At 45.0% G+C, this 27,935-nt stretch overlaps 3 protein-coding genes across 5 annotated transcripts; all 3 read right to left on the bottom strand.

Moving 5' to 3' along the window:
• Window positions 1-1,204: 1,204 nt before the first annotated feature.
• Window positions 1,205-4,297, bottom strand: LOC137894170 (troponin I, fast skeletal muscle-like). Of its 3 annotated transcripts, XM_068739645.1 has the most exons (7): window positions 4,191-4,297; window positions 2,615-2,646; window positions 2,363-2,399; window positions 2,152-2,280; window positions 1,993-2,082; window positions 1,711-1,887; window positions 1,205-1,401 (listed from the first exon to the last, which is right to left on the bottom strand). In XM_068739645.1, the coding sequence occupies exons 2-7, from the start codon at window positions 2,620-2,622 to the stop codon at window positions 1,312-1,314; spliced, it is 531 nt and encodes a 176-aa protein (XP_068595746.1). In that variant the 5' UTR covers window positions 2,623-2,646; window positions 4,191-4,297; the 3' UTR covers window positions 1,205-1,311. The 3 variants fall into 3 exon arrangements, with proteins under 3 accessions (XP_068595746.1, XP_068595747.1, XP_068595748.1); XM_068739646.1 differs by lacking the exons at window positions 2,615-2,646; window positions 4,191-4,297 and having other exon boundaries at window positions 2,363-2,407; XM_068739647.1 differs by lacking the exons at window positions 2,615-2,646; window positions 4,191-4,297 and having other exon boundaries at window positions 1,205-1,413; window positions 2,363-2,401.
• Window positions 4,298-11,964: 7,667 nt separating this feature from the next.
• Window positions 11,965-17,272, bottom strand: syt8 (synaptotagmin VIII). Its single transcript, XM_068738920.1, has 8 exons — window positions 17,089-17,272; window positions 15,733-15,896; window positions 15,488-15,586; window positions 14,515-14,682; window positions 14,081-14,248; window positions 13,766-13,883; window positions 13,266-13,399; window positions 11,965-12,872 (listed from the first exon to the last, which is right to left on the bottom strand). The coding sequence occupies exons 1-8, from the start codon at window positions 17,270-17,272 to the stop codon at window positions 12,636-12,638; spliced, it is 1,272 nt and encodes a 423-aa protein (XP_068595021.1). The 3' UTR covers window positions 11,965-12,635.
• A 4,480-nt stretch (window positions 17,273-21,752) lies between these two features.
• dldh (dihydrolipoamide dehydrogenase) lies at window positions 21,753-27,537 on the bottom strand. Its single transcript, XM_068739225.1, has 14 exons — window positions 27,442-27,537; window positions 26,388-26,463; window positions 25,892-25,971; window positions 25,576-25,644; window positions 25,227-25,296; window positions 24,723-24,823; window positions 24,491-24,634; window positions 24,259-24,360; window positions 23,983-24,173; window positions 23,700-23,870; window positions 23,288-23,477; window positions 23,023-23,160; window positions 22,128-22,217; window positions 21,753-21,978 (listed from the first exon to the last, which is right to left on the bottom strand). The coding sequence occupies exons 1-14, from the start codon at window positions 27,478-27,480 to the stop codon at window positions 21,913-21,915; spliced, it is 1,527 nt and encodes a 508-aa protein (XP_068595326.1). The 5' UTR covers window positions 27,481-27,537; the 3' UTR covers window positions 21,753-21,912.
• Between the last annotated feature and the right edge of the window lie 398 nt (window positions 27,538-27,935).

Here is a 27,935-nt window from a genome sequence, read left to right on the forward strand (position 1 = left end):
TAATCCTGTTTACAAACAAATAAAGGCCACTGAAATGTTAAGTAATTTGTAATGATTGTTGTTTTTAATGTGCAAACGTTTAGCGTTTTGCTTTTTTACTTTTAGTAATAGTAATTTCCTTCTTGTTAGGACCAAAAGCTGCTCTTTTGCTTTTTTTAAGCCGACTATTTAAAATATATTTCTGCCACCAGATAGCAGCAGTGAGACACAAACAGAAATAAATTAAAGTAGTAAAAGATTTTAGATCGACTGGTGGAGAAAGAGACTGGGAGAGAGACAGAGGTAGAACGACAGAGAGACAATGACCGAGAGGGAGAGACAGAGACGAGGACAGGTAGGAGGAGAGTCAAAAACAATGAGAGGGAGAGAGAGTGATAGAGAGACAGAGAGAACAGGCACAGACAAAAACATACTGTATTTGCACTACATCCAGGGATGTACAACACAGCTGCTGAGCCAACCACTGACTAAAGAGGTGCTATATAAAACTATAAATGCTAATGCTAATGCTAAGGATGACCGCGTTGACAGCCGCAGGTCCAAGTTCTGTAGACACGCCCAGAACATCTCTCCAAGAAGGGGTCCCAGGAGGCATCTGAAATAGATGCTCCTTCTGCCTCAGCTGGCCCCCTCCCGATGTGGAGGGACAGTGGCTCTACTCTACTCCACGGGCGCGTCCAGCCACCCTGCGGAGGAAACTCATTTCGACCGCTTTTATCCAGGATCTTGTCCTTTTTATCCTCACCCAGAGCTCATGAACACGGGTGAGAGTAGGTACAGAGATTCACCAACGACAGACCGACTGCAGCTGCTGCACCGATCCGTCCGTCAATCTCACGCTCTGCCCTTCCTTCACAACAAGACCCCCCCCCCCTTCCAAGATATTTGAACTCCTTTACTTGAGGCAAAGACTCCCCACCGACCCGGAGGGGGGGGGGGGGGCAGACCACCTTTTCCTCGTTCGAGAGCCACGGCCCCGGATTTGGAGGTGCTCATACTCAATCCAATTCGCTTCACACTCAGCTGCAAACCGCCCCAATAGATCCAGGCTCCAAGAAGCCAACAAGACCAAGATGAGATCCTTTGGTCTCCACACTTGACCCCCTCCGACCCTAGAACAGGTTTGACTTACTGCCGGCAACGCAGCAACGCAAACCAACAATAAGAATACAATAAAAAAAGTACGTCCAATCAGCTTCTTCAGCACGTGTTGCATGTTTTATTCTTTCATTATTATACTACAGTTTACATGGAAATGTAAAAACCGCTGCAGGTTTGTTAAGGACAGATGTAGGTTTATAGACACTTGATTTAAGCCTCGGCCTCAAACATCTTCTTCCTCCCGTCCATGCCAGATTTGTCTTCGATGTTTTTACGCCAGTCGCCAACATCACGCAGTTCCTGAAACAGATGCTGGACGATTAACTGAAATAATTCATTTACGGGGAATCAGGATGTTTCCATCCATTTATTTTTATTACGTGAATAAATAGATAAGCAATGGGTGGCAGTGTTATCAAACTACTGCAGAAGAAGATGACAGATTTAGATTCATTTAGTCAAATCTCTGCTGTTCCAAAAACGCCTTCAGGCCTGTAGCCTTTTTTTTCTTTGTGTTAACGACAATGCTGGTTTGGCCATTTTGGGAATATTTGCATCTCCGGAAAGAAAATCATGAAACAAGCATAGACAAGACCTCCGTTTCCTCACCTCCTCCTTCACCTCCTTCTTGACCTGCTTCAGGTTGGCCCTCAGGTCCAGGTTGACCGTGTGTTTGGAGCCCAGCAGAGCTTTCAGCATGGCGTCGGCCGACATGCGAACCTTCTTCAGGACAGGCTTCTTGAACTTTCCCATCAGGTCCTGAACTTTTATCTTTAGGTCTTCGATCTGGAAAGCCGAAGAGGATACGAATGGAAACGTCTGAATTTTCTCCAAGGAAGTTAATGTTTACAACTTAGCAGTAACTAACTTAAGTTATCTTTGACAGTCTACCTCCTTGTTAGACTTGTTGACTTTCATATGCAGGTCATATCGCTCCTCATCAACCACGTCCATCTTGCGATGGAACTCCTTGCACAGCTCCTAAAAAAAGCATCAGTGAAACGTCGCTACACATCGAACCGTGAGCCGGCAGGTCGGACCGGGACTTACCAGCAGCTCCTGCATGGTCCTGGGCATGGACACCGGAGGACAGTTCTCTGCCATGTACTTCTCCCTGTCCCGCTCCCGCTCCCGCTCTTCCTCCTCCAATATACCTTTGGCGATGGCGAGCATCAAACTCTGCCAGACAACAGAAGCCCCTCTCACTCCGTCACCCTGTTTTGCTTTGTAAACTGCAAAAACACTGAAAAGAATCTTTTACCTTCACATGATGCTTGCGACTTGAGGACATCTTTTTCCTGAAGAGATGGAGAAATTTAGTATTATTTAATTATAAATTTCTGATTTGCACTTCTTTTTTTTGTCCTAACTATACAAGAAAGTGAGTTCTTAAGGCCAATTGTTTGTAAAAAATATTTTTTTGTATTGTTTTACACATAATATTCAATGCAGTTCTGCCAATTATGAAGACAGCAGCTTAAAAGGCTTGAACATGTATCTGAGTAAGACTCACTCTGACATCCTGACCTTGGATCGGCTTCAATCCTGCAGGGAAACATCATTTTATTTTTTAAATAATGACAGGGATGAAGTTGAAGCACACAGACATTCACACGAGTCAGAGGAACAAGAAAGAGCAGTGCCGGATGCTTCTGCACAGACTTTCTGAAATAACTCCGCTTAGAGGAAATGTGAAACCCTCTGGAGCTGCAACCTCGGGTAAAAAGAAAAATTCAAGCCCAAATTAGGACAAGTACTTAGGGTCCAGCTGTCCCCTCCTGGGCACCCTGCTGTTGAAAGATCCGTCTTGTGGAAGATTATCAAGAAACACCCGATACCCCGTCTGTTTATGCAAACGCATCCGACATGACAGAGACGATATCCATCTCCTCCGAAAATAGAGACGGTGCAGAATAATCCAAATCAACAATGGCGCCATCCCAACAGAAAACCATCCACCCATCCCTCCCATCCAACCGGGCGGGGTCACCGGTTCATTACAGGGCAGCAGAAAGCCACAGAGATGCGAAGATAATTAGAAAGAAACACTGTCTAATGGAATTGGAGCTCAGAATGGATCTGGATATTTACTGGAACAACAAACACGATGGCATAATTCGTCAGGTTTGACTCTGATCCTGATGCTGCACTGAGCAGAAACTCCCTTTCTGTTAAGACGAACTTTATACAAAAATACATTTTAGGTTGACATTGAATTTGTCAAAATGTCATGCTCTCCAGTTATTTTTCTTTGCATAGCATCTCAGATTTATTCATTGCTATTTGACTATTTTAATTGTCTAACCTGATGGCCTGTAACAGACCGTTACCGGATGAAGGTGAAACAATTACAGGAGGGTTGGAACAGTTAAATTAAAGTGCTTTCAACAATAAATCAACATGGGTTTGGATGCCGAGACAGAAATACCTCATCAGGACAACAAATTGTCAATTAAAGCAAATGATCATAAAGAAGTTTCATATGCTAAAATGACAGCATGTGCCTAAATGCTACGTAACTCACGCTCATTTAAATCTCAACTCGGCGATAACGTTTCCTGATTACTTTGTCGATAAACAGCAATAAACCTTTAGTATCCAAAGCTACGGCCCTGCTCATCAAACTCTAATCACAATCAGATTTGTTGTCAGTCAGTAACGCACCTAAAACAACAGATTAACAGAAGCATAACAGATGAAAAGAAGGGATTATTGTGCGCATAAGTGATTTAAACATGCCAGAGAATGCAGCTGTCAGATTTACCAGCAGTTCTGACGCATTAGTTCTGTTCAGTCCTTAATGCCACGGCCATAAACGCCGGGCCAATCGCTTTCCAGCTGTCGAGTCCATTCTCACCAGCGCATCTCATCACACCGCAATTCACGCCTGCAGCAACGGCTGCTTTACCCCCAAAATGAACCAGATTAAAATCTATAATTCCCCCACTGACAACTTTCATCCTGCAGGTTCATCTTACTAGTGAGGAATAAAGATGGCAAGAAAGACTTACTTCCAGAACAATACATGAATGTAACTCAATTTGTGTAATAAAAGCATCAGCAGCAGACAAAGGAAAATGTCTTCTCACCGTTAAACTGGAAACCGGCCGGGGTGACGGAAGCAGCTCCGCTTTGGCCTCAGAAGTCGGTATATATTGCATTCCCGAAAGGCAAGTCAAACCACGTCTCTCAGTATGGAAGTTGTTTCTTACAGACCAATGGGCTCACGAGCATCTGAAACATTAGATTCTACGCCCCCCCCCCCTTCGGATCTCCTCCCTGTCTGACCCCATATAAAAAACCCTACCCTCTGGATTGTTTCTCTGATTGCATTATCCCACCAATGCACCCCTAAAATAGGAGACACTTATGAGTCTGGAGGCGAAAAGAGGCAACTCCAGAAGACAGGATTCAGTAAAAAAAGATCATGCATGAACCCTGATCGTCTCCCCAGCGAGGAAACCAGGGAGCCGAAGTGATGAAAGTTGAGCGGGCAGCAGGTGGAAGGGCAGAAAAACTCAGGGTGGGGTTTCAAGACGGTCATTTAAGACCTGCTAAATGGATGCTATTAACAAGCTGTTAACAGGAGAGCTGCCAGAGGTGGGGGGAGCGGAATTCCTTCGCGAGGAAAGAAATTGCACCGGCATCTTCGTGTTGGAGTGGAACAGACGGAGTTTAAACACACCGAAGAATTAGAACCAAAGACCTCTGAAGCTTGCGTTAGCTTCCGTGTTAACGATGGTTGCGTTTTCACGTCCCCGCACCAGCACTCATCCCTCTACTGCCGTCTCATCACACGGTGAGAGGATGAGACCGAAATAGAGCGTCTAATGAAGCAAGCTATTGTGAATGGAAGCTCTCAGATCTGCTTCCATCAGACACCGCCGAGCCTCCGGCAAGAACAGTGAACTGAAAATAAACGGAGAAGAGCTTCCAAAACACATTTCTGTGACATTTATTTATCAGAGCCGCATCACCAGTGATTGAAAATGCATCGACATTTCACAATAACATCCTTTTAATATTTCAACAGTAAAAAAAAAGAAAACACAACAAAATAAAATCATATCCGACTTACGAAACGGGACATGAGAAACACATCGCTTCACATTTCTGAATATCATAGTCATTGAGAACATTGTGGGCCACTGAGAAATCACCTGAGAGAACGAGTTAGAGAACCTGTCCGGTTTGAACCAGTCTGGCTGGGAGCGTTTACAACGGGCAGAAAACGAGACGGCGTCTTCGGTCTCCTCACCGCCTGCATGTTAACACCAGCACAGTCATGACCAGCAAGGACCTCACAGCAGGGCTCACCTTACTAACGTCACAATCACACACTTTTTGGCTCAAAATTAAACATCAGGAAAGTTTCTACATTTCACAACAGTTAGGTACAGTCGTACGGTAGTTAGTCATACGGTAGTTACAGTCGAGCAAAGTTAGTATCAGTCGTACGAAGTTAGTTGCAGTCGTACAAAGAGTGCAAATGTCACTGTAGGGTCACAAAACGACTACGTATGAAGGCACCATACTTCAAGTTTGGACTCGCACCAACACCGCTTGCTTGACATGAACCATCGGTGCGACTGTTACCGAGGACGCCGGTGAATTTCAAAAGTAAACCCGTTGAGTTTGTTTGTATCAGTTTTGGCGAGATTCATTTCACCGTCAGAGGGTTTTCCTGCGGTGCCAACAGCTCCGTTTTCGATAGACATTTTCGAGACGTGGCCGTTTGTCTCAGTCCTATTTGCCTGCTTTTTGCTGCTAAAGGAATCCGTATGTCGAAGCACAGCGGCGTCCAGAGCCACCACTCTAAAGGTTCCAATCCCACTGGGGCATCCATCTCTAAATGAAATGAAGCGGAGGACATTTTTAAGGTTCTCACAAAAACATCTCTCATAGTTTGTATTTAGGATGAATGTGCATGCATCAGACTGCCTCTTTTCCTCCCTGACCCCCAAAACAGTTGTGATTTAAGGTGAAGACGTTACGTTCATTCACCGATACGCAGCACTAGTTTGGTACCTTCACTGCCCTCAGCTGCACAAAGAGAAAGTAGAAGACAGGAAATGCTGCAGAGTTTATTCATGGTGGAACCTCCATCAGCCCCCATCAGGCCCTCGAGCTGAGTTTAGACCGCCGTCGCCTTCCAGGTTCAGCCGACGGCTCGTAGGGATAAAAGCTTCAGGAAAGATTTCACTTTGGGATGCATTTATCAATAAAAAAATAAGTAACTACGGGGCTAAATGATGACAATCTTCACTAGCTGCCACAGTCGGAAGGAGCTCTAAATCTGTTCTATGGCAGCTTCTTCATAGGTGTAAAACTACTAGAAGTGAGAACTCAAAGTAAAATAAAAAAGCAGTGTTGAAATAAATAAAATGACATTGCATTTCGGGGGAAAACCCTTTAAGTAGTGCAAAAATCGTGCAAAGTCTGGCTCGCAGTTCAGTGGCACCGATACACTAATACTGATAATCCGCAGCTTCACCGAGGTTCAAACCCACTAAAGCCAGTCGCAGCGCCGCCGGAGGGATCGAACCACAGAGGCGACCGACGTCCTCACAGAGGAGCGGCCCGGGCCGCATCGCACGCCATCGACAAACACGCCGATAAAAAACGCGTAAAGAGGCCGTCTGTGCGCCGACATCTCTCGGTAACGCGATCCAGTCAGTGGTGACCGGTCACACGGACGACGTGCAAAGCTCCTTCGGTTTCTACAGCAGAGGCAGCGTCACTTTCAATCCCAAACGCAAAGATCTACCCCCAAACTGAAGGAAAAGCTCGACTGGAGGTTCTGTCAACGGTGCAGAAACAAAAACCCGATCTCGAAGGCGTGGATTCGCCCAATGAGCAACTTCCCTCCATGAACCGGATTGACATCAATAAATCTCCTGAGATCTCCCACGAACAGATTCCACTAATATCAAACACCAGCGGGAGCATTGAAGCGGGACGATAGCCACTGCACAGCCAACACGATCACGCCATTCACCACGAAGCTGTGTGTACATTTACACGGGGGTCTAGTGCCTCCTAGAGGGCGGAGGGTGCAACACGGAGCAGGTTCGAACAGGAAATACATCAAAGTCAGAACTTTTACAACCACTGAACTCAAAATGGAGACAATATCCAGCCAACCACTCTGCGGGGGAGGGGGGGGGGGGGCAGTGCAGCCGTCCCAGGTCGTCTTCCGGAATAGATCTAATACCACGGGACGGCGGAGATATAAAGCCAGCCGAGCCTGCCGGGAACGGCAGTCAGGTCCACGCCACTCTCCGTGAAATGGCCTGCTTGAAGCACTCCGGGTCGACGGCGCCGCCGGGCCGCAGAGCCCTCTCCAGGCTCACCAGCGCGTTCTGGTGGCACTCCCTGATGTTGACCGGGTACTTGGCCCTCAGGAGCTCATAGGCCGCGATCAGCCTCATGTTCTGTCTCACCATCAGGTACTGGATGATGCAAGTGGGCGCGAGGGAGAAGCCGTCCCGGCAGTGCACCAGGACGCGCTTCCTCTTCTCCGTGGAGGCGTCGATGCACCCGTTGATGTCCTCGAAGCAGCGCTGCTTCAGGGCGGGGCCGTCGCCGAGCGCGTCCGGCACGCCTCCGATGTCCACCTTGAGCCGGGACCAGCTGTGGCGCGCGCCGCGAGAGCACGTGCACGGAATGAGACTGAGGCCGGGGCCCGGTTCTCCCGGCGCACTGCTCATGTCGATGATGCTGTCGATGTTGTTGCGACACAGAGCGCGCCCGTTGTACGCCGCGTTGAGGTTTCCGACAAAGATGTAGTCCGTTACCTTGGAGATGACGGGTTCGGCGTACTGGAAGTGTTCAGGGCCGCTCGGTTTGGGCTCGGGGGCGTCCGGAACCCGGGCGCCGGCTGGCCCCGTAGCCGCCCTCCTGCTGTAGTTGCGCAGCTTCTTGGAGCCCGAGCGCGACGGCGGATTGGAGTCCGACTCCGAGCTGCTATTCCAGGGCGGAGAGAACAGAGAGAAGCGGCTGGAAGATTTGCTTTTGTTTAGGATCTCAACTGGGCTGGACAGGCCCGAGCCGGACGCTGCGGTGGAAGCCGAGGCACAGAACAGGGAGGCGCGTTCCAGAGAGCCGGTACTGCTGGCAGCTCCTGCGCTGTGGGCCTGCTCCATCTGGAGCAAACGCGCCCACACACACACACACACACACACACACACACACACACACACACACACACACACACACACATATTTAAGAAGTGCGTTTGGTCAAGCCCGCGAGGACAGAGCAGGAGCTCCGCATGACGTGTGCGTCCGCCCTGACCTGAGCTTTGAGGTTGTTCTTCCACTCCTGCGTCTCCAGAGCTCTGAAGCGTCCGCTGCTATCGGAGGAGACGGACACGCAGAGGGGCCGGTGAGCTCTGGGGGGGAGCTGGGGGGTGAGGGCCACCGGGGCGGGCCTCACGTAAGCGTGCTCGTTCTTATTCATCATCAGATTTGGACAGGAGCCTGGGACACAGAAAGTCCGAAGTCAACACACTGGTTAGACGCGTCCTTTTCCGGGGTACGCAAATTAAGATTTGAAAGAACTTGAAGGATTCAAATTGTCAACCTGGATTTATTTGAATCCAATGAGGTCACATGCAGTGAAATGTGTGGATGAAATTAGATTCCCAAGCTGAGGCCAATGTTCTAAAGGGTAGCACTCAGTTCAGGAATGCTTTAATATTTCATAAACATTAATATGAATAACATTCCGTGGTTGCACCGACCTGTACATCCTGAGAATGTGTCGGCCTGAATCTGCAGCGTGTTCTGCGTTTTCACTGCACCTGCAGACGACAAGTCACCAACGGAGTCACCATTGAATGGGCATCGAGCTCATTGCACGTTCATGCACGGCGGACGCGAAACAGCCTCACCTGCCCCCCCATCCTTCTTGAGGAGCACCTTTGCATCGCGGCGTTTCTGCGCACTCGGTTCTTTGGTCCACTTTTCCTCGGCTTCCATGTTCCACCTCCTGCGCGCACGGAAACACGGCTCAGGCGTCCCGTCATCTTTGGCAACCCGGGCAGCGCATATCAGCACCTGGCGGCGCGACGCGACAACGCGAGCGGCATCGCTAGCTGAAGTAGCCGCTAGCTAGCTTGACTTGTCCAACAAGTATGCTATGCTAGCTCCCTAGGTGTGAGTCATGTTGAGTTGGTGGAGGGTCGAACCGCAAGTTATTGTGTCTGTCATCCAGCACACACCGCGGGAGAAAGCCGGTGGAAAACACCGTAAACGACACTGTCTTTTGGCACAACTCAATCAAGCAGCTAGCATGCTGACAGTCTCCGCTATCAGGCAGGAAGTAAAATCCCCCTATCGCGCGGACGCAAATCTGCGAAGGTCTGCAGGTATTATTTATCCCTGAACTGTACCTTCCAGGTTGTTTTAAACAATTTGAGCTCTTAAATCGGGCATACTCTCCGAGAATATCAGTTATTTAATGAAATCCAATTTAAATAAATGCATAATCTGTGAAATAGGACAGCGGAGAACAGGATTAGGGGGTACCAGAGTTGCCTTTAAGGCAACTTCGGCGTAGAAATCCTTCTTCAATGGGGATTGTTCGGTTTATACGCGACTGCACTCCGAGTGGGCGGGATTTGTCCAAAATGATTTGAGTTCGATTGTATTTCGTGACGGCTCATTCAGAAGTTTGAAACTAGCGCCTCTCCGAAATATAGCGTTTGAAATACTGTACATCAGCGCGAAATGACCACGTCTGATTTCCTTTGATTACCGATTATTAGTAATATTAAGACTTTTAAAACGTTATACTTTCTTGTTCTATGCGCAATAGGCAAAGATAAAAAAAAAAAAAGACATTTGATAATTATGATAATATAAACCCAGAAAAAACGATTAAAAAACGAGTCAGTAGTATTTCTGAAAATATGACAGAAAAGTGTGAAAATGAAAGTATTTGACCAGATTTGAGGTCATACTTTCACTTTTGAAAAGTTAGCCAATTGTATCTTGCATTAAAAAAAACTGTGCTTTTACTGATTTAAGGCGTAATAAATGGCAACCTTCAAAGAAAGTAATTTTTAATGTTGTGTACATTTTCTGAAGTAAATAAAATCTGATATATTATCTGAATCTTCTCCACATGGCTTGTTAGAAAATAAATTAATGTTTTCTGGAGTATCCAAATCTGTTCAAATGATCTTAACCTGGGTATAAGCAGAAAATCCACGTTAAATATATGTACAGTATATCAATATAAAACAGGATTATAAAATTTTAACACTCTCAAATTAACAAAACTCTAAATATTAGCACTCCCTTTAACTGAAATCTACACCTCTATCACATCAAAGGATCAGTTTTATAGCGTACTCACCGTGTGTGTGTGAGTGTGTGTGTGTGTGATGTCGGCTTGTTTCTCACAGCAGACTGACTGAAGCAGTAGCAGATAACAATTATCTGGGAGCTGATCTGGAGCTTTTCTTTTCTCCCCCCCCATCTTCTTGTGTTTAATTGGATGGCTGGGCCTCTCGCCAGGTATCCCGGTAACCCACCGACCTGCTGATGTCACTGCCCTCTATAATGAAGTGTGATCGTACCCGTGAGCCGCTTTGGTCAATAACCAGGCATGGAAATTCACAGGAGATAAGAACAACAATGAAGGCCACGTCTGCCATGATGTGATTCAAGGTGAAACAGACGCCATCACCTTCTCTGGCTGCGATCAGAGATTATCATTACTTAACCATACTTTCTTTTATTTATACTCTCAGTATTTTAGAATTTTAGGAGAATGCCAAGATTGCACAGTTAAAGGACCACTCTATGGTTTATTCGTTTACCTGCTTGTCATCATTTTTTTGCAGTTATGAATAGATATATCCAAAATACACAGAATTTGTTACTTAAGATCATTTATTGGTATTATTTGGAGATTAATCTGAAAATAAAGTGACAGCAAATTCATAGCATTTGAATGAATTTATGTTAAAATAAAGAACGGGGATATTATGGGCTTTTTAGGGGGGTTGAAATTCAGCTAAGCTGCAAAAATCGAATTCAATTGAAGATTTATGCTCATTTATATCGTATTATGTAATAGAGCCTAAAGTTTCAAGTAATATCAAAGACTTTGTGATGAGTGTTACAGTTTTTTTCCATGTATGCACTGGATATAAGTGACATGTCACTCCAGGGGATAAACATGAAATACCCATAAAGTGTTGTTAATGTACATCTGAAAATCTGTCTCAAACTAAATCACCATCTTTAGCTCGGCTTGACAGAGCCCAACTTTACTTACGACTGAGGTTTAAACCATCAATGAAATCATAATGCACGTCGTTTATATATGTGAGTGACTTTCAGGTGGAGGATAAGATCCCGTTTCAGCATCGAGTGCAGATGGAGTGAAAATCCTCCCCTCCGTTTCCTGTTGGTCGGTGAGTGTGCAGAGCTCAGGGGGCCGTTTAATGAAGATGAGTCTGATCTCCAGAGGCCTGAAGCAGCAGGAAGACTCACCTGCTGAACTCAGCTTGATTGATCTCTGGTCTCATTTTCAAACGTCATCCATCTGTGTGTGTGTGTGAGTTCATTCCATGATAGGGGGGGGGGGGGGGGGGTTTGTAGGACTAATGTACAGCTGGATCCTCTTTCCTTGGTTCTCTTCACAGCTGAACCTTTTTAAATGGAGCAGCCTTCTCTAGTGTGCAGCTGGTGGAGAATGTGCTGCAAGCCTTGTGGTTCAGGGATCACTCAGATGACGCGATGCTGGATTACGACTCCCACCACACATTGAAACACACTGCACAGCGCTTGATGGGGGCTTTCTGTGTTGCTTCTTTAACAAAATGACGCTGAACACACGTCATTTCCTTTCACCTGTATTTATTTAGTCAGGATCACAAATAAACGTAGTCTTGCAGAGATTTCATTTCATTCTGAAATGTGTTTTTTTTTTTAGGCAGAAAGGTGATACAATTATTTAACTTCTTTAGAAATTTCAATGAATACAATTTTTTCATTCATTAATACAATTTTTTTGGTTTAATATATTAAAATTAAGAAAGAACTAAATTATTCAGTGACACATTCAAGGTCTTTATCCCTAAACTACACGGCGTGATGTTCAAGGTTCAGAAATGGGGATTCTATCGTCATTGCATGAGGCAATGTGCGCCGATCCCTTTAACATGTCGTCCCTGGCATTACCAATAGATGGAGCCAAAAGGTTCCAGAAGATTTTCAATGACATGATATTTTTCACAATTGAAGTTATTTGATGCAGAGGGAGCTGAAAGGAGCATGAAATGTGAGGAGGACGAGGAAGATTGTGTAAAAAAAAAAAAGTGCTCAGGTTTGAAATTAAAATAGGATTCATAAAACGTTAATACTAAAATATAATTGTTAATGTTGAATGTAATGTAACGTATACAGTCAGACAGACCTGATGATTTCCTTCCCATCGGAGCATCTCAGAAATTTCCTTCAAATAATCACTTCATATTCCAGTAGCAGAAGTGATTTCTGGACAAACACTGTTGTGTGTCAGAAAGGTAGTTTGTTGGCGAGGGGTATCTTCTTCTTCAGCGTCAGGGTGGAGTTGACCTGCTGGGCCGACAGCAGGTTGTGCCACTGAGCGACTGGCCGCCGCGGGTTGGACAACATGTCAGCCCAGTGCTTGAGTTGGTTCCCAGCGGCATCAACGCCAAGGAAGATCTTCCCTATGGGATCATTTCGGCTCACAGCGTCGTGGTCCCAGACCGAGATCACCAGGTTCACCCTCTGCGGATGACCAGAGGTTTTAGTCTACTTAAGATTCTCCAAGTCTAAACAAAATATGGGCAATTCTCTTGTACCAACAGTGATTAAAAATCGGCATTTTGACAGCAAAATATTATTTTTCTTACTTTCCTCCAATGCTTCTATGAAAGTCAGACAGTTTTGGGTTTGTCTGTGTTCCTGCTGTGCTGATGTAAAGCCTTTATTATTCATCAATCCCTGTGCTTGATTCTAAAGTTTTTATATAAAACTGCCATGCTCCCATTCGATCTCGTTTCAAGAGTTTAATATTAGAATGTTTGAATTATCTTTAAGCAAATACAGTATCCCAATTGGAATAAACTGAAAACACCCTTGTGTCAGGTTTTTTTTTTTCTCTTATCAGGTGACACTCACCTGGATTTGATCAAATGCCACGTCAAAGGTGAAGGACTCGTTGTAGTAAGGATCCAGAGTCTTCTTCTTTACCGACGTCTTCCTCTTCCTCCACTTTCTCTTGTCCAGAGCCAGCTGCAGCTTCACGTATGGATCTGCAAACACCAACCTGATGTCAAATTTATGACTGAAAGGGAACGGAGAACGTTTTATTCAAAAAGCCTGAACATCATAAAAAAACAAAAAAAACAATGAAAACATTTTTTTAAACAGTTTAAACAGAAGAAAAAAATCTACATTTTTAGTGCAATAAGGCCTTACTAAATAAAGGAGGCTACTGTTGAACGTATTACAGTATAGAAGGTATTGAATAGATCAACAGGAAGGAGGCATTGAAGAGCCCGTAAAAGTCCCACTGATTGGCTGGTGTTGCGTCCGGCTCCGGCCTCTGCTGGCCGACCTCAGACAACCGCCAGGAAAGCTTAGGCCTTATTGGAGGTGAGCTCCTGTCTCACTCTGACCTGAATTTCCTCCTGTGTCCATGCTCTTCAGGTTTTTGGCTTCCAAGATGATCACGGTCAGTTTTCCTGCAGTGGGAACGTAACGCAGAGAGAAGCAGATGTCCCCCAGGTTTTCGTCCTGCGTCACAAACACAAGGCAATCAGGGAATATATCATTACAGCAAATATGAAGCACCAGGACGTCCAGCGACATTAGCAAAATGATAATAGTGCTTGTGCATGAGAGCCTCCACCACCGTGAGACAAAGAGACAACACAGGATGGACGACACTTTCCCCACCACGCTAATGTGATGGGAACAAGGGCAAAGAGAACCTCAAACTTGGCGGGTTCTGCGAGGTCCTGCCACTCCTCCATGACGTGGTTCCAGTCCGCTTTGCCGAGCTCCAGCCTGATCTCGCCGATGATCATGTGTTTGGAGAAGCGATTGAAGTCGTACACCTGCATCACCACGGTCGACTTCAGCAGGTTCGCCTTGGATATCTGCGGAAAGCATTGCACGCCGGGATCAGAGGGTTTGGGCTTGTTTTTAGGAGGGCCTAAAATTCAGCAGCACCCACCGATTTGAATTTACATTTTGTAAATGCCAAACACGCTGCAGTTTAATGTGCGTTTTAGAATCCTGCCAGCCAACGTTTGAAAGTGTGACATAAGCACAATAAGGCCTAAAATAATAACTTTCAAAAAAATGGAATGAACCTCCTTTTGATTTGAGGAATTGTTCAAGTCTTTTTAAGGAAATCTCTTACCTGGAACTGAAAGTGTTCATTGTAGACAGGATTCAGAGTGTTTTTCAGCACTTTGGTCTCGCAGGTTTTGATTTTGTCAGGGAGGATGTAGACTTTGGCGTACGGGTCGGAGTTTTTTCCCAGGTCCATGGCCTTCAGGCCGTTTGCTTTCTTGATGCCCACTATGAGCTTGAAGACAGACACAAAAAAGGAGCTGAAAAACTGTGGGACTCCACGGGTGGAAACAAGATCCACAAAGTTCACGTGTCCCCAGTGGGCGCTGCGTTTAGCACGCTTCTATCTGCATGTCGGTGTCATTTGAAGATGAAACAGACCTCACCTCTTCTGCAGGCTAACAAACTCAATTTCCAAATGAGCCGAGTTGCATTGTGGGCAATGTAGGCTAGGATGCAGAATAGGTGGTTATTTAACTCATTGAGTGCCAGCCATTTTCATCTCAACTATATTCAATTCAATGTTATTTCTATAGCGCCAGATCACAACATAAAGTCATCTCAAGGCACTTTACAGGAGTAGCAGGGAAAGACAGAACCCAACTTGACCCACAAGAGCAAGCACTTTGGTTGCCTCCGTTGCGGAGGCAAGGAAAAACTTCCTTTTAACAGGCAGAAACCTTGGATAGAACCTAAGACTCATCTGTCTGACCGGCTGGGTTGAGAGAGAAAGAGAGAATGACAGGTAGGAGGAGAGTCAAAAACAAGGAGATGGATACACCACGCTTAGTGCTCCAGTTTTCGCGCATTTTTCCCAATTTTCCAAGCCCCGCAGAATATTCCTTACTATGACTATGCAAACAACCGAACTGAACTCTCTTCTTTCATCAGGAAAAGAAAGTGTGTTCCTGCCATTTTTTGTTTCGGAGTTATCGGCTGTTGGAGACAGGCCGATTTCAATGTCAGGGTTGGCAGCGAATGTTTGGGTTTAAAAAAAAAAAACGTCTTTAGACGTGAATGGCACTCAAAGGGTTAATCACCTCAGTGTGAGCAGCGTTGTACTCCAGAGAGTAGAGCAGCTTTCCTCGTTCCTCTTGTTTCGTCGCGCCGTAGCCCACATCTGACACATCAGGCTGAACCTGCCAGATGCACAGGAAGTAGATGAGAGAAGCTCCTCCAACGATAACGCCGCTCCGAGCTAACAAGCTTCTTCAGGCAGGTGGGCATCATCTGACTTGTCAACATAAATGTTTTGCACCGAACAGGTTCTCTACTCGCCACTCACCAGAGCTGTGGTGGTTTTCCCATTTGCTTCTTTCAAGCCGATCTTGCCATTCTTCTGTTGCTTCTTTCCTTTCTTGCAGCAGCACTTGATGCAGATGCAAAGACAGCAGATCAGAATCAGCACGCCGCCGCACACGAAGATTGTGTAAATCGCCCATCGGGGTACTGCGGGAGACAGAACAGAGGGATTACATCCACGAACATTCGGGCGGTCCACAAAATGCCACAAGAAAGACTATAGCCATTTGGACAGCTTTACTTTGTACAGCAAAATAGCTTGGCTTTAGTCCCGCCATAGCGCTGGAGCTCTGGAGACGAGGTGAAGCTCGGAAACACCGTACCACCCTATACACTCCAAATAAAAGGAGCGTTAGCCTCTGGTGCTTCTCGTTGTGCTGGATCAAAGGCGGGACAACAAGTTCCTCCCATTCCCCGGTGGGACCAGGTGAAAGGTTTGTTGGGAGACAAAATTGCCTTTGATGAGGAGGCGAATAAATTTTACTAAGATTAGGTTGACTTTGGCGCACCGGACCTGATCGTCCGGAAATTTTAATGTTCGTCAAAAGATAATGAAAAAACAGGGACAGAAACGACAGTGGGAACGAGCAGCTCATCCAGGCGGGGAGCTGAAGGTGAGTGTGGCGCTCGTGTGGTTCCTGTCAGCCAATGTGCTGATTACGCTAACGTAACATTATATTTAGCTATAGGGCGGTCAGGCAGCACGGTGGCGCAGTGGGTAGCGCTGTCGCCTTAAAGCGAGAAGGCTCCAGGTTCGATTCCTTTCTGCGAGGGGTTTTCACATTCTCCGCGTGGGCTCTCTTCGGGTTCTCCGGTTCCCTCTCGCCTCATACGACATGCGGTTTCGGGGAATTATCACACCAGGTTGTCCGTACGGAATGAGCGCGGGCTTGTGTGTTTGTCTTTCGTGTGTCCCCCAGGATGATGATGATGATGATGATGATGAATATATTTATTAGATAGAATGTACAAGTACAGTCACACGGTAGCATGTATTACAGTACAAATAAAGTCACATCCTGTCTAAGAGGAGCATTTCAAAAAAGCCCGTGCGGTCTTGTTTCCGTTGAAAGTCCTTGGTACAGGATGAGCTGGCGACTTGTCCAGTGTGTGTACCCAAGGTCAGCTGGGATAGGCTCCAGCAACTCCCGACGACGTTTTATCGGATCTCTCTAGACATTCTGCACTTTCACAATAATAAAAGCACAAAACACAACATCCCATATAACGTGCAACTCGTTTTCAAGTGGCCCAGATTTCAAAGCTCTGACCTGGACACGTGAAACGAATGACCTTTGCTTCGCCTTTCTGCGCTAACACAGCTCCTTTCGTGACTTACAGGGGATCCTGTTCAGCACGTCATCGATGTAGTGAGTAGCAATGGCAGCGATTGGGTTGATGGTGGCGTTGGCGGTGGTGGAGAAGCCAGTGGTCAGTGGCAGTGGGGCGGTGATGGGAGGAACAGCTGGGGATGAGGCATTGCGAAATGCCGTCGATCGGTGAGGTGGAAGCGTGGTCGGCATGATGGACAAAACGCAGGAGCTCTGGAAGCAGAAGAGGAGAAGACAAAGATTTCAGTTTGAACTTAACACGCCTCCTTTAGTGAATGTAAGTAAACCCAGAGAATCACACACACACCCATCCGTTTCCATGTTACGTTTAACACGGGACATATAGCCAGCTCCCCCCCCCCACGAAAGGACTCTAAAATTAGAGCTTTCCTTTCAGCAGGGACGTTTAAAATCAAACCACAACCATCGAATTCCACAGACGTGACCGAGCAGAACTCCACCTACGGGACTTCACCATGAACAAACATTGGTGGGACATTAAAGCTACGGCCTGACTCACACAAAAGATCAGCTGAAGGCCTATAGAACTAGAAACCCACTCAGAGAGCACCAACCTCCTCCAAGCAGCTCATTCCCCTCCTAATTAGATTTACACCGTCCACATGGTGATCTGGATCATCATCAAAAGGTTATAAATTGTTCCTGGTATCTTTATACACCAACCATGAAAAGTAAAAGTGAATCAGAGTTGATCTGTATTTTGTTTTTTACAGATTTTTGAATCCATAAATGGAGTTCTCAATGTTAAAATGTAATATTCTTTTCTGACCTCATTCTGGATCTGATCCAGAATACATTTTGCATGTTAGTTCATATCAGACCCATTTTGGACAGTGATTTTTGGTGAGTGAATTGAATGCATAATTTATGGGTAAATGGAATTTTTTTTTATATCCAGACGGGTATCCGGATCACTCTCAAATTTTAATGGGATCTAAATTAGACCAAGACCCATCTTCAGATATATTTTTTCCCACCAATATCCATCCAGCAGTTTTTCCGTAATCCTGCTAATAAACAAACTCCGTCATAACCTTCTTGGTGGAGGTAACAAATCCGTTGACCTGCTCCGATGTGGAATTGACGATACTTGTTAGAAATCTCTGTCTCCGGATCTGATCTGAATGAAATTTTGTTGTGAGATAGAGGTTCCCTCCCTACATGACTGTGTCAAATTCCATAAACATTGGTCAACAATCATCCGAGATATTGAGGAACAAACTTTGAAGCTCCATTGACTGCAATGTTAACGAAAATGTGAAAGTGATTCGGAATCCAGGATCTCTTCTGGATCATCACCAAACTTGAATCATGTGTTCCTGGTAACATTTCCTGGAAATGTCATCAAGATCCATTTGCAACATTTCGAGTTATCTTGCAAAAAACAGAACCTCCTTGGAACAGGTAACAAACTGTCGTGATGAGTGCTTGACCTGGAACAGAGCAGGTCTTGATCTGATCTTGTAAACAAATGTTTTTTTGCATGTCATTGCGACTCATTTAGACTCTCATGCATCCACATAGAGTCAACATTACAACAGTGATAACTGTGGATTTCTCCAAAGGACAAGAAAGCTGTGTTCCAAATTATTGATAGATTCCACAAAGACCATTTATCCATCTGGATGGAAAAAAAACACTCTACCAAACCTCTTTGTAATTCATTTGGTAAATGTTTCCCATCATCTTGAGGGTTTGACAATCTAAAAGTGCAAACAAAATCAGCTATAAAATTCAACAATGCGTTTCTTCTCTGAATGCTAATGTTATCGACATCAGAATCCTGCTGAAACCTAACACCTAACACCATCCTTGAGACCCAATCAGGCGATGATGCCCAAGCACCACTGGTTTTTGCTCCTGCATGAAGTCGTGAGGAAATGGAACTGGAAGTAGTGTTTATTTATCCGCGGCGGGATAAAGATCCAGTGTTTCATTGTGATTATAATGTGGCTGAGAAACAGGTCCTGCAGTTTGCCAGAAGCTGATCACACATTGCACACGTGTGACTAAGAAACAGAAATGTTAATGAGATGGGTATTATTTCCGATAACAGACTTTTAGTAGATTTGTTAAAAGAACACAGGAGCTGAAACTGACTTTTCTCTTAATTTGCAGAGCTGGACATTATTATGAGCTTATCTTTTCTATACGTTAACACTATGTAAACTCACTATAAATCGATTAGCACCTGAGCTGCACTGAAATCTTGTCTGGAAATAGAAAGCAAAAGAGCAAATTCCACCCATTAAAGTGCTCTTTATTTAAAAAAAAAAAAAAAAAAGAAAGAAAGAAAGGAAAGCAGAGAACTGAAATAATGATTTAAAAGATGACCCAAAGAAAAGAAGAAGAAGAAGAAGTAGCAAAATGGATGAGAGGAAAGGAAACTATGGGGGGGATGAAAAACAAATGCAAGAATAGAATCCACATAGGAAGGGGAAGGAGAGAGAGAGAAGAGGAACATTTCCTACAGAAAGAAAGATCCAAGCAACCACAGGCGATCAACACACACCCATGTATAAACTTGTGTGCTTAATAACAACCGTGCAACTTGTAGATCATTTGGTGTCTGTTCATACGACATTAAACAAGGATGAAATAACGGGAACGACAACAATACCTGAGTGTAAGACGAGAGTTTTGGCTCTTATTTCATTTGTTCGGCCGGCTGTTAGATCTGGGTTCCCATCCTGGTTGAGTTCAGTCGGCCATCTTCAGATCGGCCTCGCCGCACCTGCTGAATACACACAGTTACCCGACGGTGTTCAAACAGAGGTGGAGTCGTTGCACTTCGAGCAACACTTAGTCAAATGTGTTTCATCTCATGACAGCCGCTGTAGGGAATGCCTCTGTGTGACCTCCTTTATGGAAGGAGGAGTCAAAGATCTCCTGCCTTTCTCCTTAACTGTAGCTGGGAAATTAGTCCTGCTGCTCTAATTTATGCTAAACACGTCTTTATCTATCCGCTGTGTCTTGAACCGTTGACACAGTTATGGTTTTACTGATGTAAATTGTGTTTACTGTAATAATTGTGAGCTTCAACTTTTCTCCTGGCGCCATCTTTGGGTCAAATATTAAAGTAAACTATATGTTCACAAGCAAAGACCAGCAACGCTGGGGGGGGACTCATAATTTATCCATAAAGTCTTCAAAATAATCTGTTTATAGACTGAACTTCTTATATGGTAAGACAGGAAATCCCGCCCCCCGCAGGTGAAACCTGATGGTAGGGCTCAGTGGAGGTCAGGGGGGCACAAATTATCCCTCCCGACTCACCTTGTTCATTATGCAGCAGGTTTATGGAGGTGGAATAGTGGTTTTCTGTTATTTATTTCAGATACTGAGCGTTCTTTCTGTCTTAAAGAAGGTAGGATGATAGGAAAAAGTTATGAAATATAGACCAGTGTTTTAAAAAAAAAAATTAAACAGGATTTTAATACAGTCATCATGTTGAAGGAAGTGGACACGCAAAGCAGAAAACTGCTTCCTGGTAAAATGCTCTCTTCTTGGTCAAGAACAATTGATTGATAATGTTTTTTTTTAAAGATGTATGGACAAATAATAATAAAAACAGGCGCAAAGACAGGAAGTCCATCTCTCATTGGTTGAAGGAGTTATTGAGTGTTCACCATTGGGAGAAGTTACAAACGACACGTTGATTTGTCAGGACTTTTCAGTTCATTACAGATTTTTGAAGACATTTCTTATAAACTAGTAGATTATTTTCACAATTTAAGGATAATTTAATATTTTAGACAGCTAACTTCCCCGATAATGCCTACAGTGCTTGGAGGAAAAAAAATACATGCCATCATCCCTGTCAGATCTAGCACATATTGACAGAATTTTCTGAATCCTAGAGGTAGATTTTTCAAGGAGCCTGTGGCGAATTAATCGTTAAACATTAAACCTCGTTCAAATGAAACTGCATTTAATGGTTGAAGTTGCAGCAAGAGCAAAAACAGGCCAGAAGCCAATCATGATGGAGCGATCAGAGGAGGCGTCAGTTTCCCCAGCAGCAGATCGTCTAAAATGAATCATGTTGTGGGGCTCCTTGAGGTCTGAATAAGTCTTTCTGCACAAGACAAAGCAGAACTTGCAAACATCACACTGAAGGTGACCTCAAAGCTGCGAAGACAATCTGTCTGCCATAACTTCTGGAGTCGCACCTTTCACACAGGTGCGGCAGGAAGCCAGATTAGAGGGCTTCTAGGAACTAAGAGCTAATTTTGAGCAACCATTTTTATCTCCAAAATATCACAGCCACACAATTTGCAATCAACAATCACGTCAGGCTTTAAATCCAATATGAATTTAATCTGGAATAATATGATTTTTCCATTTATGATACTAGACTATTTTAAACATGTTTACAAGCTCTGGAAAAAAACAAATGAGTCGTGTTTAAAACAAGTGCCAAATTCTTTTGTACTAAAGTTGTTCCGTCAGCCACCGTATCTGCTGCAGTCTCAGCCAGACACGTTACACCTTACCTTCTAAACTTAAAAAAAACTTCTACTTTTTTAAATACAGAAAAAATACTAGATTTAGACAAGTTCTCTCAAATGCTCTCTTAGGATATTTTAAATTAAGCATTTGCAAGCAAAAAATAATGATTTATTAAGCATTTAATGTTTATTTACGACCCAACCCCTGTTGAACATTTTATTGATAACATTTAAATTACACGAGCATGAAACGTGGGACAGCGTGGAAGTGCAGAGGATCCCAGGGGGACGGGACGAGGGCTTTGATTTGGACACGACATTCTGCTTCTCCTCGGTTATGTACACTGAAGATGGAACAGCGGATCAAAAGTTGATGGCTTTGCCGAAGGAAGCGGCCAGGTTTGCTTCTCTGAAGGCCTCCGACACAGTCTGAGGGAGGAAGAGGAGAAAAGGGGGTGGACGAAGGGAGGAGCACACAGAGGAACAGAAGAGGAGAGTTTCAGTTCTTTACAATTTCTACAGTATTTTCTGCTGATTGTTTGTGTGTGTGTGTGTGTGTGTGTGTTAGCACGACATACAGGGTGGGCATGGCAGACTCTGGCAACATCCTCACAGGAAGCGCCGTATTCCATGGCCAAGGCAGCTTCGTTGATAATCTCTCCTGCCCCCTAGAGGCGAACACGTAACGCAACCTTTAAATCTCTCACGTCATTTATTATCTGCGTGCACTCCTCTAGAAATATTTCCATCACTCAAATATAAATATTCATTAGGTTAGTAGGTTAGCATGTCAACACTAACATGCTACATGTTTGCATAAAATAATGGCACAAGAATAATTCTGCAGACACTGCGGATGAATGTTAGCTAGCTGGCATACTAGCTGTGAACACGCTAATATGCCAACATACATTAGCACATTAACAGCCCATCGTTTTACAAAAGGTCAATATCAACGTTTAGCTCTGGTAATCGTTACCTCCGTCAAGGAGGTTGTGTTTTTGACGGCGTTTGTGTTTTGCTAGCAGGATAGCAAAAACTGCTGGATATGGATTTTAATGGAAAAACAAAACAAAATCTGAAGTTGGGTCTTGGTCTAACGGAGATCCCAGTACATTTACACATCTGGATACAAAAATTAACCAGAATGAGTTCAGGAAAGAAATATTTAGTGTTAACATTTAAACCCCATTTACAGATTAAAAAATCTTTTAAAAATACACAAACTCTGATTCACTTTTACTTTTCATGTTTGGTGTATAAAGATAACAAGAACAATCTAGAACCTTTTTGGTGACGATCCAGATCACCATGTGGACGGTGTAAATCCAGTCAGGAGGGGAATGAGCTGCTTGGAGGAGGTATGTGCTATCTGAGTGCTTTTCTAGTTTTACTTTAAGCTCTAGTGAGCCACTCATGCGATGTTTTGATCTCACTGATCGATCCGAATGTGTTGCAGCGTGGCGCTCTTACAGATCCGACGATGTGCGCTCCCAGCATCCTGTCCGTCTCCTTGTGGCTGAGGATCTTCACCAGGCCGTCGGTGTCCGCGTTGGTTTTGGCTCTGCTGTTTGCTGCGAAAGGGAACTTTCCAACTTTATATGGGACGCCCTGCGGAACGGAGGAGAAGAGTGCTGGACAGAAATTCATTAAGTAACAACCAACGGCACTTCAGACAGGATGGGATGTGCATGAATCCTCCTGGTTTCCATGGTTACTTCGTAATCATCACACTCACCTCCTCTTTCAGCTGCTCCTCCGTCTTGCCGACCCAGGCAACCTCGGGGTGTGTGTAGATGACGGAGGGAACGCAGTTATAGTCGATGTGCACGGCGCCACCGGCAATACCCTCCACGCAGATGATGCCCTCGTCTTCAGCCTTGTGAGCCAGCATTGGACCGGCAACCACGTCACCGATAGCATAAATACTAAGAGGAGGAGGGAAACATAATGTTTGCACTCTGGAGAAGATTCAGGATTCTTTTACAACACTTTGGGTTTTTACAGAACGATGAGAAGCGCCTTCTTCCAAAATGAGAACAAACCTCATCCACAAAAACGTCACGGCCTTGTCATTTGTGTTAATGAATTGATCAATTTAGGAAGCGAGAGACGGGGGCGGGTCGGTGGGGACGATAGCGCTCGGGTACCTGGGCACGTTGGTCTGGAAGCGGCCGTTGACCGGGATGCGGCCCCTGCTGTCCAGCTCGATGCCGACAGAATCCAGAGCCAGGTCCTGCGTGAAAGGCCGCCTGCCGATGCAGACGAGCAGCACGTCACACGTCAGAGTCTCGCTCTTCCCTCCAGCTGCTGCCTCAACTCTGAATAAAACAAAGCACATCAGCACGCACTTAATGGGCTTTCAGCACATATTCCGTAGACCCATCAGCGTATCCAAAGGGCATCTGAAGGTCAGGGAGGGTTTTTACTCACGCCACATCGACCTTGCCGTCAGGCCTCTTGGTGGCTCCCATGACTTTGGTGCCGAGCTTGAACTTGACGCCCTGCTTCTGCAGGATGCGCTGGAAGTTCTTCGACATCTCCATGTCAATGCCCAAGCCGCCCACGTGGCCCAGGAACTCAACGGCTGTGACTTTAGTGCCCAGACGCTGCCACACTGACCCCTATAGGATGGGGTGGGGGGGCGACACTGGATGTGAGTGACATCCTACCACAATGTGGATTCTACGGGACCGAAGAGATGCTGACCAGCTCCACTCCGATGACTCCAGCTCCAATCACGATCATCTCCTCTGGAACTTTCTTCAGCGACAGAGCTCCTGTTGAAGACACGATGATGTCCTCATCAATCTAAAAAACACAAAAACAACTGGGCTCGTGATCAGGATAAAACACATTTACACTATTGATCGGCCTTCAGTGGAACATTGTGGCGTCCCAGCGCGCGCCTTCACGGATCACCGTGGCTTGAACGCCGTACCTGGATCCCGGGGAAGGGCGTGACCTCGGAGCCGGTGGCGATCAGGATGTTTTTGGTGTTGATGACCTGCTTGCTGCCGTCTTCTACCATGGCCGTCACCTGGTTCTTACCGGTCACCTTCCCAAAGCCGTTGACATGGGTCACCTGAGGGGAGTCAGCCACGTCGTCGGTTGTGCTTCAGATTGATTAGGAGTGAGTGAACAGCCATTAAATAAATAAATAAGAGTCTGACTTTGTTCTGTTTGAAGAGATGTGCGATTCCTCCAGTCAGCGCTTTGACCGCCCCGCTCTTCTGAGCCATCATCTTTTCCAGGTTGAGTGAGATGCCTGAAACTGAAAGGGACATGGGGGGGGGGGGATCTCTCTCAATTTCTTTCAAACTACCAGTGTAATAAATCGACCTACCGGCCTTCTGGAGGACTTTGGTCATAAACGCATTTTATAATTGACCTCTGCATTCTGTTTTTGAGACCAACACTCAAATAAGCCTGTTGTGTAAACGAGATCCAACTACAGCTCATCGATGATAAATATTAAAGGGGTCTGACGTCAGACAAAGACACTGAATGCACAAGCTCTAAAATGGATTATAACGTCTGGCGCAACAAAAACACGACACCAGACTAGAGCTCCATAGCAACTCCATTGCTAGCCCGTCAACATGAAAGGCCGGTCAGCGTCTGAACTGAGCCGCTCCGCGCGCTAAGCCCCTTTAGAGTCCAGAGAAGCTTCTCACTTTCAATGCCTCTGCTTGCAAAGTCCTTGCCGTGAGCCATGTGGTACAAGTAGGAGTTGTTCAGTAGAGCCTGCGGACACAAAATATTAACATTAAGAAGGATATTTCTCACGCATTTGATCGTTTTATAAACTCTAAATTCAACTATGTATCGTTTTACTAGGCTGAAGAGCATGGCACTTTGAAACCTTCAGTTTAAACCCAATTTACAGCTCAGACATGTCGCCAGGCTTTTCCAGACTCAAAGGAAACGACTCTTTCCCACTGAACGTCTCTGCATGTTTACATGGTTCTTTACTAATTTAGTCCTAAAGGCTGCAACAACCAAAAATCTGAGCCAATCATTTACCTTTGAGGGGATGCACCCGACATTCAGACACGTCCCACCCAGCGTGGGACTCTTCTCCACACAAACTGTCTGACAAGGGAAAGATTAGAAACATCTACATGAACACGTCTTCCCCTTCAAAGAAATAAAAACAAATTATATCAAATAGACAAGAAGAAAAAACATGGCAGGGAGAGTCCATGAGAAAATTAACCGTACAATTCCTTCAACACAAAGCAGAATTACTTTTCAGAGGAACTCAATCGTAATGTCCGCTGACACGTTTCTTAGTCGTTGAATCTTTCGCACGATTAAGTATTTCCTGAGGGCTGCTCACCTTGAAGCCGAGCTGCGCAGCTTTGATAGCGGCGACGTAGCCGCCGGGACCCGAGCCAACCACCGTGATGTCTGCATCAACTGCAGAGACGTGGAAGCAAACCGGACGGTGAGTTCACGACCGCAGCTCAGAGCAAAGAGATGAAATTAAATATGTCACGACCGCAGCAAAAAGTATCTTCGTATTAGTACTAAAAAGAAAACATCTTGGAAGCAGGCCAGTATACCTGAGGAGGATTAGAGAAGTATTTTGTTTCAGCTGTATTTAAATAAGTATACAGTGATGTTATTTCAGATAAGTTCAGTATTTTAGACTTTATACTGAATTTACCTCTTACAGGATGAAAACCATTATGAGTCTTCTCAGCTAAATGCTGCAACAGATTTTTTCTTTTTTTTAAACCACTCGCTCTTGCATGAGATAATAAAGTGGAATCCATCACCATCACACACGTGGCATTAATGAAGTGAGGTGATGTTATTCACGGTTTCCTTACTTGCTGCTTTGTCAGTGTAGGTTCTGACACACAGCGCTGCAGCCCCATGCACTTTACAAGGAAGATGGTGGCTCCGCTGTGAGGCGAACAAAAAGACGGTTACAAAACAACAACAACAACAAAAACAAATAGAGGGTCGGATGTTTGTGCATCAATTACTATTATTAACAGGACAATGATTATAATTTCAGAAGCTGAAAGCAGGAAAACAATCCACCCACTCCAAAATAATTTGATTTTCATTAACAACCGGTGCAGATTGCCTCTGTTTTTCCACACGATGGGCTCAGATTCAAACACAGAATACTTTGAGCCGTAACCGGGTCGCGGGGTCGTGCTGGAGCCGATCCCAGCAGGTACAGGCGAGAGGCGGGGAACACCCTGGACAAGCTGCCACACAGACAGACAATCATTCACACACACACACACGTTAGCAAACATGTTTTGGATGACGAACTAATTAGAAACAGCAACAGTGAAACGGGCCTCTCCCAGAAGACACACGCTTAGTGTGACCGCTCCGTCGGGAGTTGTAAATATTAGGTGATTAATGCTCCTCATCTAAGTATGCAAGGATTGTTTGAAGTGTCAGATTGTGATAGATTATTACTTATTAATGTAAGGGTCAGTAGGAAGCTTCAACCTTAACTTAGATGCACGCATTGGAGCTCTAATATATACAGTGTGTAAACTCGATGTCCTTTTTAGTGTGACGTTCTTTTCCTGCAAAAGACTACAGATAGCTTTGGGGGATTGTTTTATGTGTAACTATATACCTTTTATGGTACTTTTGCTCTTGCCAAACTAAAACTGGAACTCCGGAAAATAACAACATATCACACACAGGATAAGCGACGTCCCCCTCAAACAACCATAACATTTAAGTTCTTCCACTGGAGTCTGGTGTTGGTTTTCGGTGCTAGCTGACCTGCTAGCCAGGCCCCGGTTGTAGTTGTGTAAATACCAGTATCCACACTATCAACCGGAGGTAGCCCGTGAGAAGCGGCTCCAGACCTTTCATCCTGGGGGGTCGGATAAACCAAAGGATCCTTACCGTAGCCAGCGAGCGGTACAACTGAGTCCAGCTCTGCATTTTGTCTGTCCCCTCTCAGGCTCCGTAACCTACAGCAGGCCGACCAGCCAAGGTCTACTACGGCTGCGCACGCGCAATACCAGTCCGGAAACACGCCTCTGCGTCGCTTTTATATGACGTCATGCAGTATATAAATACGTTCTAAAAATCGAGCCTGTTGAAAATTGTCACAGTATTTGTTGTATTATTATTATTTGTTCATTTTCAATAAAATCTGTATAAAAATAAAAAAAATAATACTGCAGTTTAATATATGTTCCTCAAAATGACTGAGGCGTCGGCTTTAATTGTTTTCCAGATCCACAGTATATATAAGAAGTAAACTCGTGCATTCATATAATGTATCTGTCGGTTTCAAGATGAAAGAATTAGGATGCAATATTCAATCAGTCCACTGGAGGGCGTCTTCGGGCTTCATTGATCGTCCTCTCAAATATGACACATCAAAGGTTTGC

Source organism: Brachionichthys hirsutus, chromosome 5 (genome assembly GCF_040956055.1).
Source record: "Brachionichthys hirsutus isolate HB-005 chromosome 5, CSIRO-AGI_Bhir_v1, whole genome shotgun sequence".
Taxonomy (NCBI): Eukaryota; Metazoa; Chordata; class Actinopteri; order Lophiiformes; family Brachionichthyidae; genus Brachionichthys; species Brachionichthys hirsutus.

Bases quoted from the DNA above. Each gene is read 5' to 3' on its own strand.
- syt8 (XM_068738920.1), bottom strand. From the start codon at position 17,272: ATGCCGACCACGCTTCCACCTCACCGATCGACGGCATTTCGCAATGCC. The intron at 13,884-14,080 runs GTTCTCTTTGCC...TTTGTGACGCAG, and splicing joins CAGAACCCGCCAAGTTTGAG to GACGAAAACCTGGGGGACAT. The intron at 13,400-13,765 runs GTCAGAGTGAGA...TGGTGTTTGCAG, and splicing joins GGACACAGGAGGAAATTCAG to ATCCATACGTGAAGCTGCAG.
- LOC137894170 (XM_068739645.1), bottom strand. The intron at 2,281-2,362 runs GTAAAAGATTCT...GTTGTCTGGCAG, and splicing joins GTCGCAAGCATCATGTGAAG to AGTTTGATGCTCGCCATCGC. The intron at 2,083-2,151 runs GTAAGTCCCGGT...TGCTTTTTTTAG, and splicing joins GGACCATGCAGGAGCTGCTG to GAGCTGTGCAAGGAGTTCCA.
- dldh (XM_068739225.1), bottom strand. From the start codon at position 27,480: ATGCAGAGCTGGACTCAGTTGTACCGCTCGCTGGCTACG. The intron at 25,297-25,575 runs GTAAATGATTGG...TTGTGTCCGCAG, and splicing joins TCGGGTGCATCCCCTCAAAG to GCTCTACTGAACAACTCCTA. The intron at 23,161-23,287 runs GTGAGTGTGATG...TCCGTTCCGCAG, and splicing joins AGGAGCAGCTGAAAGAGGAG to GGCGTCCCATATAAAGTTGG.